This window comes from Aristolochia californica, unplaced genomic scaffold, assembly GCF_029961685.1.
Source record: "Aristolochia californica isolate CCGP_79_NKW_82.1479 unplaced genomic scaffold, dmAriCali1.0.hap1 SCAF_7, whole genome shotgun sequence".
In the NCBI taxonomy this organism is placed as follows: Eukaryota; Viridiplantae; Streptophyta; class Magnoliopsida; order Piperales; family Aristolochiaceae; genus Aristolochia; species Aristolochia californica.
Genome location: NW_027182268.1, coordinates 39355778 through 39370498, shown reverse-complemented (window position 1 = coordinate 39370498; position 14721 = coordinate 39355778). Strand labels below are relative to the sequence as shown.

Sequence of the window (14721 nt, the reverse complement as noted above, 5' to 3'; positions counted from 1 at the left end):
CTTCTAAAAGTTAATTTATATCAAACGATATTTACATCTAATTACATAGGGTCTTATATTACTCAATTTTTAATAATAAATAATTTTAAATACACACGTTTATTCTAACATGTATCTTTTTCTTTTTTCCTCCTTTCTAAGAACTTAACATTGAACCTAGAGAGATAAAAGGGATTTTGTAGCCTAAACTAACTCATTAGGCCATACAAGCCTCGAACAGTAAAGGGATTTTCAGCAACACCAATCTACACAAGGACTATTGTTTGGCAGGGCGAAAGAATTTAGGCTACAAAGGAGTTATTTTAGGATCTTTATCACAAGCAAATAACTTGTAAAACTTGTTGTTGAAGCTCTTAAGAGTTTCTGGTTAAGCCAGTTATAGCAGCACCGGTAAAGAAAAATATACAAAATTAAGGTGGGTAATGTTGTTAGCAGAGTTGATGTAAAACAATCCACTACAGACCACACTACAAAATAGGACCCCCCAAAAATGAATGAGAATCAAGCAACAATTTCACCTTCCAAAGCATTTCAGTATTGAAGATGTTAGAGATGAAGTAATGAACCTCAGCCCCATTGATCCGCCGGGAAAGTAAGAAATTGCATAGTAAGAAAGTGCAAGGACCTAGAGCAAAAGACATTGATATAACTATTTCATAATTGCATTAACAGTGGAAGGAAGTACTGTCTTCTAAGCACCCTAATTAGACATTTGGACCCAGAAATAGGGTTAAAGATTGTACCAATTCATTTAATCAGGAAAGAGATGAAGAGAATAGAAAATATGTGTGTGGGTGTGTATGAGTAAGCGAGAGTTATGATAGATTTTGAGGAAAAGAAGAGCTTTCTAGGGGAAATAAGTTCTACAAAACAAGATTTTCGTTACCTGTAATACGGAAAAAAGCACAGAGAGGATATAACTATGAAGCACCATGGACACATATATGGTACCCGCCATACATCCAACAAATCCCAGCGTGAAAGGAAGCCTCTGTCAAGGGGAAAAAAGCATGTCACATGAGTTGCTTCCTTACTGTACTAACATCCATTCAATAAATGGGAAAACATCATTTACCTTAAACCAATATGGTAAAAGCATGCATGAAAGAGAGACCAGCAAGAAAATCTACACCCTCTATTTACACCAGACATTCTTTTTCCAGTTCTTTTTTTAAAAAAATTATAATAAATATTTCCCAATTATAAGCCCCTCATAAAACTATATCCTTTTCTAAAGGAACAGTAATTTAAGGTTTTAAGAATATTCGCTTTACCTAGTATTTGCAGCTTACACAGACGGATACCATTGGGATCAGCCTAAAAGCGTGGGACACAAGGTTCAATATCATATTCTACAAATCAAGATAGACATGACACAGAGGAGGGTTCATGTTGCAATTCTTTAAATCAAGTTAAACTGTCTGTCCATATTGCAGTTGAAAGCATATTCATCATGCTGAGCAGAGCTCATTTATGCTAGTTCACAGAAAGTTTCTTTTGAAACAAGTTTTGTATTTTATAAGTTTTAAATTATTATAAGTATTCAATAACACTAGTGAAGATAGTCGAAATTCGAAATGAGACTCATCACACTTAGAATTCAGAAAAAGTGAGGGAAACGACATGCAAAGAGAACAGATTGAGAATGAAAGATTTGCCCTGTTATAAAACATTACCATTTACCAGGAAAGAGAAAGAGAAAGAGAGAGAGAGAGAGAGAAAGAGAGAGAGAAGCTGCCAATCAACTACAGATGCTTTCAGAGCTACATACCCACAATCCCTGAAATAGTAACAGGATAAAATTCTTGCCAGATCATTTTCTCCTTTCAAATATTCTTTGAGCAACTAAAATCCGAAGATTTCCTTTTATATGATAGAAATTTATTTCATACAAAAACCTTATAATGAAGATGATTTTTCCCAAACACATGTACCAGTGGCAGACTTACCTCTTTAGTTGACATGTGAGCAAGCTGATTTTTTGGGCCTTTGAGAGCAAAGAAAGAACCAATAATAAAGGCGCACCCAAGAGTGAAGCAGATTGCAAATTTTTGAGGCATTAACACCATAACAGGAAGGAACATAGTGAAGGCAATGAAAACAAAGAAAACCCCACTTGCCAAGAGCAGTCCAAAATACATCAGAGATTTTCCAGAGGGAATACTGCTAGTGGCAGATTGGTAGTTGCCTGGTAAGTCCCTCACTCCTTTAGACACCCTAGCAAATGGCACAACAATAGGAAGCTATAAGTAGTCAACCAAAATTAGCTTAAGACCAACAAGACCTGATTTATAAATGAATAACCAAGCAATCACAGAATACAAAGCCTGCAATAAGTCAAATGATTTCAACTTTAGAATTTGTGTATCTTCTGGTTTTGTTGCAGACACGAAATGTGCACCCATCAAGTACTAGGATCAGAAACCCCCTGCTCACCAGGAAAGCAGGAACTTAACAAAAAAAATGGAACCCTCTTTGCCATGGCATTCCAATATCAACGGTAAACTCAAGGTAAACTTTCTTCAGAATATAACCAATGAAGAAGATACAATAACAGAACAAAAGAATCTTACATATAAAAAACACAATTCCACAAAGGATCATTAGATATTGAATAGCAGCTCATTGGTACCATTCTGCCAAATCAGTCATCAGTAGTCAATAGAATACGTGGATGAGTTACAGCAGCCCACTTCGATCAGACTAACACAGCTTAGTACTTTTACTCATGGCTTTACTTCAAAATTCCAAACAGTGTTCCATTTTCATCCTAAAAAAGGGAAAAGAAAGGGAGTACCCCATTTTCTGTTAGATCTATGATATCATGCAGACTTTCATCTCATGATTCAGTGATGCATACCCCACTAACAACATAAGACAAATAATTATCCCAAAGCCAACTGATGCACACTGCTACAAACTCCTATATGAGGAAAGAAAACCTCTACCCACAAAAGAACATACCAATAGAAAAGAAAATAAGGAATGAACCTTCTTTTCACAGATCCCTATACTAATAACAATATAAAATCCTAAAAGGCAAATAATTATCTCATGTACACCAGATCATACTGCTAAAAACTACTGCATGAGGAAGCCTCTGCCCATTCAAGAACATACCAAATGAAGACCTTTCTTGCCAAACACAAACTCGCTTTGTATGACTGACAAACAATTTCTGTCTAAAATACACATATCTTCCTCTTTATAACTTTTTTAAAACGAAATCCCAAGTGATGTACTTCCTAATGGATACTCTCTCTAAATTCCTTCCTATTTTTTTCCTTTTTATAAGTATTATCAATCCTAAGTTAGTGTTTAAGAGAGAGAGAGAGAAATTTTAGAAAATGGAAGTACAGAATTGAATAATGATAAATTCTGTTAGCTACACTATCCACTATTAGAATTTTCAAGCCAAGAATCCAATTTCCTTCAAAAATTAACCAAGCTAATTTTTTCTTTTTTTGAATGATAACTAATCAATCCAAGTAAAAAATTGCAACTGAAGATTCATGGTCATTCAAGTGATATTGAGACGGTCTCAACCAAAACTAGACTAATTCAGCTCATTTTTAGTGATAACATATGGCTGAACAGCAGTGGCACTAAGCTGAGTCATCTTGAGCTCAGTTTGGCTCGGTTCTAATCCAACCTTGAACCCTAAGTCAAGCCCATTAGCTGGATTGAGCCGAGCCCAAGCCTTCCTTAGCTTTGGTCAATGGTCCGTGAGCTGGATTGAGCTTCAGTGCCCTGCACAAGTATGGGGCTCAGTGGAATTGGAGCTCCCAAACCATAAGGTATCATCCCCTAGTATACTCTTGTTTTTAATGCATATTAGAAATATATTGGCCCACGATATAGAGGGAAACTGAAAAACAGAAGTTAATTTCCCTTGTCTTTAAATGGTGAAAGTCATTTGTTTTTTTTCTTTTTCTGAATGTTGAATACAGAAGTACACCCTCCCTCACTCTTAGAAAGACTTGAACCCAAGACCTCACATTACAAACTCCTCAATGTGACCATTTTAGAAAGTTATTTGCTCTTACATTTAATATCAAACAGCTTTTCATTATTTTATAATCTTTTAACAGAATGGAACATCACGGTCCATTTCATTCTTGACAGTTGACTTTCCATTACTTCATAATTTGATAAAGTACAAGAGGACACAACGTCCCATTTCTTTGTCATTATTTTATTTTTTAATAGTTTTTAGAGATGTAGAGCTCTTTATATTTAATGCTCTGGTGGCTAAGTAATGCTTCCTTTCTTTGAGAGAGGGAGAACTTGTAACAGATTGGCAAAGAATTGATACTTCTTTCCATTCATACAGCAATGGTAAGAAGTAATTGGCACATTTTTGTAGTAATTTTGACCATTAGATCCACTAATGCAGCCCTGTCGAGGCTAATTCTACCACTATTAAGTCGTTTTTGTTTTCACATGGGAGAGGGGGAATGGGAAGGGCACTTCTCTCAGTTTTCCAACAAAAAACCCATAGGAGAACTCCCCTGTCTTGTGCCCCTTCTCCAAAGAGAGAGCAGTGTTGCCTCTCACATTTCTGAAGGGAGAAACCACTCAAACTAGAGCCCATAGATTACGGTCAAACCAAGCTCGAGCTTAGGGACTGAGCTGAGCCTGAGCCTGCAAAAGCTTGGCTCGTGTCCACCCCTACTGCTGAATAATTGATATCTGTCCATTTATTCTTCAAATTTGTTATCAGTTTTCTAACAGTAAGAAAAACTCTGTGTTTGAGAGGTTTGTAGGATTCAGTAACGGTTTGCTAACCATGTGTAGTAAAGATATGCTTACTATCGTAAGATTTAGTAAAGGTTTCCTAACTACGTGTAAGATACAGTAAACATTTGCCATGTGACACACAGAGCCATTGAGAGCAATTCAAGAAGATCTGAAATACTGGAAATTTGTAAATCTTTTTTGATAGGAAGGATTTGGTCTTTCATAATGCGTTCGCCAATTCAGACCACTAAAGGATAAGAAATAATTAATATCCTGAATGCTATGACATCCATGCAAAACAATCAACCGATTAAGTCTATTTAAACACTAAAATGAACCATGCACTTATCCAAGGAGACTCACGGTCAATTCTTAAGGCAAAAAAGACCCAGCCCGTCAAAGACACCAATCTCCACGAAAACGCAGACATGATTACTAAAGGTCGTAGAAGCCAAAATTCCAAAAAGTATAAGAAAAATGGGTGAAGTCCTTAAAAGCCGAATGCCAGTGTAAAGATTCACGATTCATGGACCAGCTCACTCTAATTCACTAAGCCTCGCTAGTTAACTGAAAGAAAGACATAAATATCGCCAATTAGAAATCCCTTGGCTGCAACAATGTCAATGGAGGAGCTAAGAAAACAACCCATGATCCCCAAATCTAAAAGTGAACAAACATAAAAAAACACAATAATTCAGAAGAAGCAATTTCGGTTAGAACAAACATAAAAAACACAAAACTTCAGAAGCACCGAATGCTCAACCACGGAAATTAGAACCTAGAAGCAACTCGATAGCGATAGATCAAATTCCAAAATTATAAAAGTCGATAGAAGAAAGAGATCGGTGTTTAAGCAATAGAGACTCCCATAAGCTCCAGGTGTGCTTACACACTGAAAGTTCCAGCGACTTTATCATTAGCGGTCCTCACTGCAGCTTCAATGTCAAACCCCAGGCTCGAAGATCCAGCTTCCTCCGCAGATCTCGACGCCGAATACGAGTTCCAGTCGGCAAGAAGAGAAGAGGATTTCTGCTGATCGGTCCCGCTCGGCCCCGCCATAAACCAAGCTTGCGCAGTTTTCTGCATGACCAGACAGCGAGAGAGAGAAGAGACACGGAGCGGCAGATAGGGAGAGCACACGTATTTTACGGCTCAGACCAGACTGCAGGAACACACTAAAGCAATTCGACTTCTTGTACTGCCATTAGTGCGTTACCGCGTTAATATTGAAACAGAAATGGCAAGAAGAGTGGGTCGCCGGAATTAATCCTGAACAGAGTAGCAAAGTAGAACAGAGAGATCAAAGAGGGCAAAAGCTTAAAGTACACTTGGACCGTGTAGGTGAAGACCTTACCTACCACTTGTCGTGCCATATCAGTAAGATTTCTATTTTTTACGTTTTTTAAAGACTGTTTAGTGATGCAGCTGCGAGTCTTTCTTGCCCTGCTTTTCTTTTCCCCCATTCCGCTCTCTTCTTTGTTCCTGTTTCCTAACTAACTTCTTCTCGTAGTTTTTTTCTTTAATTTTTTGTCATCTGCGAATGGAATGAACAGTGGACTAAAGATATCCAAGATTAGCCAGCAGTCATAAGGACGAAGCTAGGATAGACGTTAGAACATGGACAAGGGTCATTGTCCTTCGTATGAGCTGCTACCATTCAGAGAAGTGGTCATTTTTGGAGGTCTGGGGCTAGGAGACGTGATCAGTGCCCACGATGATTCCAGTTCCAACAAACAGAAACAGCTAAAACTAGTGACATGTTATGCATTTCTTCTCATTTTAAAGGAACTATAATCGCTTATATGAGTTTTAGAGAGGCACTTGCTTAATTATTCGTTACGAAAGAGATGCAGCCGGGAAAGAATGTTATACAGCTAACCATTCGGGGAGGACGATGAGAGCAGTCCTGCATTAAATGATCCAGAAAATATGTACAAAAACGGCATCAACGCGTCACTGAAGTGCAACAAACACCGGCCTTCTTTCCCTTTTTTCATGAAGGAAACAAAAAGAAAGCTACCTACGATAGTTTGGGTAAGTTCTCTGTTCAGACTTCAGCACCTGCCACATTCCTTTAGTAGACTTTCCTGCAATCAGAAAGAACCCCTCAGCTTCGTCTAAGAAAAGTCAGTATCTCCTGTGTCCCTTAGCTTCGCCATGGCTGTCTAAGAGATCACACCTTGTCTAAAAGGAACAAAGATAATATTTGCAATGCCAGAGAGGAATTAAGGTTTGGAAGAAGCTGACGTAAATTTTAAAGAAGTAAAACATTGACAAGCTAAGCTCTCACTGAGCCAGACAAAGAATAAACTCTGCAAAAGAAGCTGATGACGAGTATTACGCAGAAACAAATCCACCTATAGTTCATAGATAAAATATTATAGCCATAACATCACAACCTTCCAGACTAAACACACCATGTATAACAAAAACAAGAGTAAAAAGGTTCTAGAAATATACTTTTTCAACTACTTACATAGATTTGTACACTAGTATGTCTTCGAAGACTGTTTAAGCGCTGCCAACTCAGCTAATGCATCCCTTATTGGGCCTTCATTATGCACTTTGGTAGCCTGAAGAAAGAAAAGAAAACAGTTTTTTGTATTTCACAGATTGTAAACATATGTCACGGGGAAAACATTTAAATTTCATGTTTAAAATGTTTATACAAAGATTAAGCATCACTGCCACTTAAAAAATAAAGAAAAATATGCCGCAAGGCTCAGTGCAGAATAAGTCAAGTCCTGATTCAACCAAAACTTACTATTAAATAGCAAGCAAAGTTCATTGTCACTGCAATTCCTTTTCCACAAATGTAAGTCCGGAGGGCAACTGCCCTAGTAAAAATGGTTGCATATGTATTACACCAGATTGTTGTTATTTTTTCCCCTTAGTATTGATTGTCTGTACAGCAAAACACTTGGACATTTGTTCTCCATTCAATATGCAGAGCACGAGACCAAGTTGTTTGCTTGCCTATTTAAACTTTTAAGTTCATCTCAGGAAACAGGAAGTAAGTGCACTGAGCACTAACAGTAGTGAATTACTCTTAGATTAAACCACACAATCACAAAATGCTATTACTTCTCTAACTAGATGGCCAAAGCTAACCTCTGAAAAGGTCAAGTGACATATTTGCTAATCCTAGAAAGCATGAATATATTTCTTATAATAATTTCTGTTTGAAATCTTTCAAAAATTGTCAGAAAAAATGACTGCTTGAACTCAAGAAAGTAACAACTGGCATCCAGAGTTTCTAATTATTCAGTACTTACCTCCAATGAAGGTAAAAGAGCAAACACCTCATCAACAGTTTCAGGACAAACATTAGCAATGATGCAAATCTGTACAAACAAAACTTTCAATCAGCATAGTTAGGAAAAAATGATCCCCAGTTGTTAAGCACAAGATGAATAAGTTAATTGATATACCTCTCCTTCAGAGACCTTACTTCTTTTGAGCTTTCTAAACCTGAGTTAATGATTCAAACAACCGGTAATCCAAATAAATCAAATCATACATCACTTAACTGCTAAAAAAAATCATACCAACAAGATTATACTCCAAACAAAAGGATACTCTAGAGCTTGTCTCACAGTCTGAGAACTTTTATAAGTGGTGCCAGATTGTGCATACTGTAACCCCTTTGAAAAATACCTAGACAATTACAAAACAATCTTTTAAAGATAATAAAATTGATATCTTCAGGAGAAGTAACAGACAACACTACAGAGAGGAAAAAGTGAAATGAAAACAGAAAGCAAGAAAAAGATTCCTCACTCAGGGACTTTTATTGTCGGATCATTGTATAACATTGATAATTGTTCTTGAATTCCTTGTAAAACATCTGCTGCCTCACAATCCATTAAACACCTAGCATTTTTCGGAAGCTCTGCAGAACATCACCACAATCATATGAAGACAGCAGTCAACAATTCAACATTCTTTTAATGATTAAAAAATATAAGTTGTATGCTAGAATATATGCAAATGGGTGAATATTATGAAAATACAAGTGGAATTAAACAATTCAATGTTCTCTTAATGATTAAGAAATAAGGTGTATGCTAGAATATCTGAAAATGGGTGAATATATGAAAATCAGATATGCTAGAATTTGTCAATCTCATCTTAATTAAGTTATCAAAATACAAGAGAGAATTCCAGAATGTAGACATGCGAGCAGATGAAAAAAAAAAAAAAATTGCCATAGAATCCTTGCCAGCTTAAATGCTACTTGAGCACATTTTAACTCATTACCTTCAAAGGACAATAATAGACTGGTTGGTTAGATGGTTCATAATGCCATATGTAAGTTCGTAACAAATCTGAAGCACAATAGCAGCAGAAGAAGCATAACTAAAACCTGACAGCTGAAGATCAATGATGGTACTGGTGAGCTTGAAATGGCTTCAGTGAGACTGTAATATAGTACTAGTGAAATTTTACTGAACAACTCTGAACGGCAAAAGAGTAAGTTTTTGAAAAAGAGAAAGCAGAAAGCACAACTAATAGACTATTGCTAACTTTAGTAAATATCTTAGAATTTATATATGTTAAAAATAATCTCACATAGATACAGGATTAGAAAAATCCTATACGTATTACTAGGGCAGATGCCTCTTAACCATTTTTTTGTTTTTTGAAACAGTGTACAATGATTTTATTAAGAATCAGATCAAAATACAAGAAGATGTTCCCTCCAAAATTTAAAGGGAAAAGAGGATCCCACAGCTAGATGAAGCTAAGAACCTTCCTCTTTAGTTAATTGACCAGCACAACGGTTGGATGATTTCCCAACTTCGACTAGTAATTTTAAGATGAACCTAAATCCAATTTTAACATGGTATCAGAGCATATATCACATGGGCTCCACCCAAAATTGCTCATGTGTAGGAGTGAAAAGATGGCTCACATGTGGGGAGAGGGGGGAGGGGTCTATAAAAAACTACAGCAGATCCAAGATTAGAAAGATCATGCACTCATTACTTAAGAAGAGGTCTCCTGAATTCGAATAGTGATTTTGGGATGGACTTTGACCCAACTTTAACAACATACAAATGCTTCTCTTTAGCCACATATAAATGTGCTTCTACTAGGTATTCTACACTAAATTCTCCTTATGAAAGCCCTTTCAACTATCCATGAGATTATTTATGGCCAAAACTTTAGTTGGTCATGTTCCAAAGGACTCTCCTTCCTATGGCCAGAATTCCAAATTGCATGATCAGCTCCTTGCTTTCCACATATCTTGGTCTCCTACCCTATTAGCGACTCAAAACTTCCAGAGCCCCCTTATTGACCGATTTGAAAGGCTTCTTTCCACTTGGAAAGGCAACATGCTTACCTTTGCTGACAGAGCTACCCTAATTAAATTTGCCCTTGCCAGCCTCCCTACTTGCTCTCCTTTCTTCTTCGTCCTACAGTTAAAGAGAAGTTCCCCCAGAGAGATCCTAATGAGGTTTTGCGACCCTTAGTCAACTAAAGCAGTTTTGCCTCCCAAATCCCACGGGAGCTTCTGAAATTAGGCCAATCAAGCAAATGAATCACTCGATCCTCACCAAATGGCTATAACTTGTTGGCACAGAAAAAATTTGCTACATGGATAAGTAGCATCAATCTAAAATACAAGTGCTCTAACAAGCCCTTGTTTCCTCCCAACCCTATTCCTTCCTATACTTCCAACCCATTAAATTAGTTTTAAGCTCAAGCCCCTATAACTCACAGAACCAAAATCCACACCTATGGTGGTGATTGCATCAAACTTTTGCCTGATACCGTGCTAAGGATGGGCCCCTTTGTAACTTTGGCCTGATACTCCTTCCCCTCTTATCTTTCGGATTATCAAATGTCAATTCATGATTCTACTTCCTTTGAGGGTAATTGGCTTTATCTGGCCTATGGGGCAAGGATGCCCTTGCGTTCATCTCAATGCTTGACCACAATTATTTGTTAGTAATGGGATGATTGGCCAATCTAGAAATGCATTACATCAAGCAAGTTCATGATATTGTCCCCCCCCCCCCCCCCCCCCCCCGCTTTCTCTGTTGAGTAATCACTACTGGAACATTTGGGCTGAGCAGAATAGTAAGGTATTTGAATAAAATTCCTGTGGCAGTGTAAAAAGATCCTCCCATTTTCATCTTCCTTCCACACTAAATATGTCATAATGGAACCAACTGGCAGAAAGTATTAATGCTGCAAATATCAATGCACCAATTGTGGTACAATAGAGTTGTAATTAGCTGGTTAGTTCAGACGGCTCTCCAAATCTGAAAAAATCCACAAGTTATTTGTATTCCTAGGAAACCTTCACCCACATTACCATTCAATATTTCTTGACCCACTATTGGCCAAACCACCTGGGGTGCCCCCTTGAAGAACTGTTCTGAATCTACCAGAACATAACTGTGACAACTTTTATAACATATGTGAGAAGATGTATGGTTCAAGTCTCACCAAGGGTATTGGGGTGTAGAGTGCATGTGTAATTAAAAAAAAGAAAGAAAGAAAGACATGCAACAAGAAAAGTATTCTCACAAAACACAAATATTATTAGATCAAAGCCTGCTTCCTATGGAATTGGATGACAACCTACCAACCAATCTCCCACATTTTCCAACTTGCATAGAGAAAATAAGAAATGCTAGGAGTGCCATCAGGTTCAAAATTCTCGTGCAAAAGAGGAAAACCAAAGTGAAAAGAATAAAGAAAATGCAAGCAGAGTAGTTTTTATTAGAAAGATTATTGACCATCTTCTATTTTCAGCTCAACTTTTTCTGTTGTAACTTTTGCACTTGCAGAGGTGCTGCTCTTCACCCCAAACTTCCCCATCCCATCTGTCTTGCCTCCTTTGCCCAAATCTGTTAAAATAGAAATAAGAAATGACACATAGAAACAGAACTAACCAGAAGGAAAACAATTAAACGAAGAAAGAGGCAAACAACTTAGACAGGACAAATTACAGAAATCTGAACCTTTAAAAGATGGTGCTTCAAATGAAACCTTTCCCCCTGACTTGGATGGAGTTTTGCTACTCAAATTTGGCATCTCTTCCACTGAATCTGAAAAAGTTGGAATTGCATTACTCAATTAGCAACTTGTGCAATTACGAGTTAAAACCCTGCAAACAGGACCTAAAGAACCACGAAGGTTGAAATAATGAAATAAAGCGAAGATTAACCTTCTGAATCTGAGTCCACAAAACCTTTTCTCACACTCTTGGTTGTGTATCCATCTTTCCCCTCCAGTGATGCTACATAGAGAAATAAAAACAAAAACAGAAACAGAAATAAATAAGAACTAGCACACAGAAAAACACAACTTATGCGATGATATTTCTAATCTATCCCCATGCAGTGTCAGAATCTAGCATCTGATGTAGTTTCATTAATTAATGAAAAACCAAAGCAGCATAGCTGTTTCCACCAGAAATTAAAATTTGAAAAAGAAAAACTGCAACAATACAAAAACACTTCACCAACAATTTCAACACCTTCTCGAAGAGAAATTTAACAAAAAAAAAAAAAAGCCTCCTTAGATGTCATAATTCCAAATACGGCAATCTAAATGTCTTACAACCAGATAAGGACTCAACTAAATTTAATGTCCAATTATAGCTTTGCTATTAAGTAAAATAAAAAAAATATTACAGTAGCCTTATTCTAAGTTTTCCTTACATTTTAAAAATAAAATAAAATTCATGAGGCCCCACTCTTGTGGAACCTCTTATAATAGTTTTATTTTTATTTTTTTGAAACGATGTATAGATTAACAAAGAGAGAATGATACAAAATCAGGGGAGCAAACCCCTAACAACAAGGGATTGGAGGGTTGCTCCCTCCTTGGCAAGCACATCAGCTGCAAAATTAGCGGATCTCGAAATGTGAGACCAAATACAAGAAAAGTGAGAGGTAATATCCAGAATATTCAGGAAGGCATCCTAGTGGGGGGGGGGGGGGGGGGGGGGGGGGGGGTTGCGGATGCTCGATCACACCATCCAATAACCACCTTGGAATTTCCTTCAATGTGAAGAGGGCCCACACAGTTGTCCCTAAAAATACGGAGCCCACTGAGGAGGCCTTGCAACTAAACCGACGTTGAGTCAGAAATACTCAGCGGGACTGCATAGGATAGACACTGATTACCCGATGAATCAGAGATAACACCCCCAAAGCCAGCAATCCCGAGATTATCGAGAGAAGAACCATCAAAATTTAACTCGAGAAATCCTGGGTTCGGCGGGGTTCATGCCTTCATGATTGGGGCCTTGATGTCAATCGCCATCCAAGCCAAGCAGCTCCAGTTATCTGGAATAGACGAGCCCACAAAAGAGAAAAAAAACCTTCTTAGTAAGAAGCCAAGAAAAAATGTGGCCAACACACAATCCACAACCCTCTCCACGGATTCACATTATAGTGATATGCTTCTTTCTGTGGGAACCTCTTATTATAGTGAGGACTGCCTGCTGACATGGAAGAGGGGAGTGACCCCTTTCCTCTCTATCTAACAGAGAGAAAACTTCGCTGTTCAACAAAGAGGAAAGATCCTCTCAGTCCAACAAGGGGAGGGGTGCCTATTTCTGCCCAGAGATGGGCACTGCCCCTCCCCCTATGTCTTCCTCCTTTTCTTGGAAAGCTGCCCAGATGTGGGCCCCATTTTTATTTGTTAGTAAATAGTTTTAAAAAAAATCTTCAGTCACTTAGATTACCCTTAAAAAGCCAGCCAACTCTTTACCAACAAACTGATATAAAGCCTACATTTCATTTATTCCCACATATGAAAAAATTTCAAATGGGCATTATATGGAGATAAATTTATTAAACAAACAGAGAATTTATTCAAATATTACTTACTGACTACGAACCACAGCAAAATAAGCCTTATTTGCTGCTACGACATACTAAACTGACTTGAAAACTCTTTTGAATGATGCATGCTCAATTGAAACTAATGCATAATAACATGCACAAGTTAATCCAAAAGATGAATTCAAATCTTTTTAATTCTCTTGTAAGTTTAAGAGTGATTACCGTGCTACATTTATCATCGCTGCTACATTTCGGAGTTCACTCAAGTGAACTAATCTGAAGCATAAACATGAGAACACTTACGAGAAACCAAATAAACACATACACGTATGCCTAAACACAAATATGCATCGAGTAGTTCTTGAACTCTCCACTGTCTCCAGCCTACAACGCAGGAACAACAAACCGAGGTTTCTACTCTCACAGGTTCTATCAGTTTCAGGGACGGGTGACATGGAAATGTTACAAACTCCACCACAACATCATCAATATAAAATAAACAAATCCCTGCATCCCATGGAGGCAATAATGAATTCAATTTGACCAACCAAGAACATCAAGAAAGCTCAAGATCCGCTCGGATTCCCTCTTCTGTGAACCAGGTCTCACCACGATCCGAAACGGGACCATATAGTGTTTCGCTATAAACATAAAATCTCTCAACTGCTGGAGAACAAACCCATTATTTTAACGCAAGTCACACTAATGTGCATATCTGGTAGACAAAACCCAGACTCTCTCCCCGAATACGAATTTCCCATTAATACACAAATTGCCCAAAATGATGAAAATGCATGATGATCATAAAATGAAGTTCATTCAACAGGAATAGAAATCAGCACCTAAATGCGGATATAAAGATACGTAACTAATTTGGAAGATACATTGACAAACTTTCGGCTGCCACATTACCTTGCTTCTTAGTGGTAGATTTCTTCGCAGTCTTCTTTTCGCTCGGCACGGTAAACTTTTTACCTCCTTTTTCCGCCATTTCCGAACACGGAAGTCGGCAGATTCGGAACAACAAGAACAGGCAGCCAGACCCTCCAAAGAAGCCCTTCGGGAGCTTTTGTGTGAGAGGGTTTCTCTGTCCGGTCAAAAAGCATCTGTTAAACCTGCTATCATTTTGTTCTATGTATTCGAGGTAGGTAGTTCTATAATTTCCAAATAT

At 37.7% G+C, this 14721-nt stretch overlaps 2 protein-coding genes across 2 annotated transcripts; both read right to left on the bottom strand.

Moving 5' to 3' along the window:
- Positions 1-246: 246 nt before the first annotated feature.
- Positions 247-6036, bottom strand: LOC137936507 (protein transport protein sft2-like). The gene is made up of 4 exons (XM_068781226.1): positions 5630-6036; positions 1950-2217; positions 887-991; positions 247-625 (listed from the first exon to the last, which is right to left on the bottom strand). Exons 1-4 carry the CDS (start codon positions 5824-5826, stop codon positions 515-517), a joined length of 681 nt encoding a protein of 226 aa, XP_068637327.1. The 5' UTR covers positions 5827-6036; the 3' UTR covers positions 247-514.
- Positions 6037-6606: 570 nt separating this feature from the next.
- Positions 6607-14673, bottom strand: LOC137936348 (DNA-directed RNA polymerase II subunit 4-like). Its single transcript, XM_068780943.1, has 10 exons — positions 14463-14673; positions 11924-11995; positions 11718-11804; positions 11493-11603; positions 8521-8632; positions 8320-8397; positions 8172-8205; positions 8016-8084; positions 7217-7313; positions 6607-6827 (listed from the first exon to the last, which is right to left on the bottom strand). The coding sequence occupies exons 1-9, from the start codon at positions 14539-14541 to the stop codon at positions 7230-7232; spliced, it is 726 nt and encodes a 241-aa protein (XP_068637044.1). The 5' UTR covers positions 14542-14673; the 3' UTR covers positions 6607-6827; positions 7217-7229.
- Between the last annotated feature and the right edge of the window lie 48 nt (positions 14674-14721).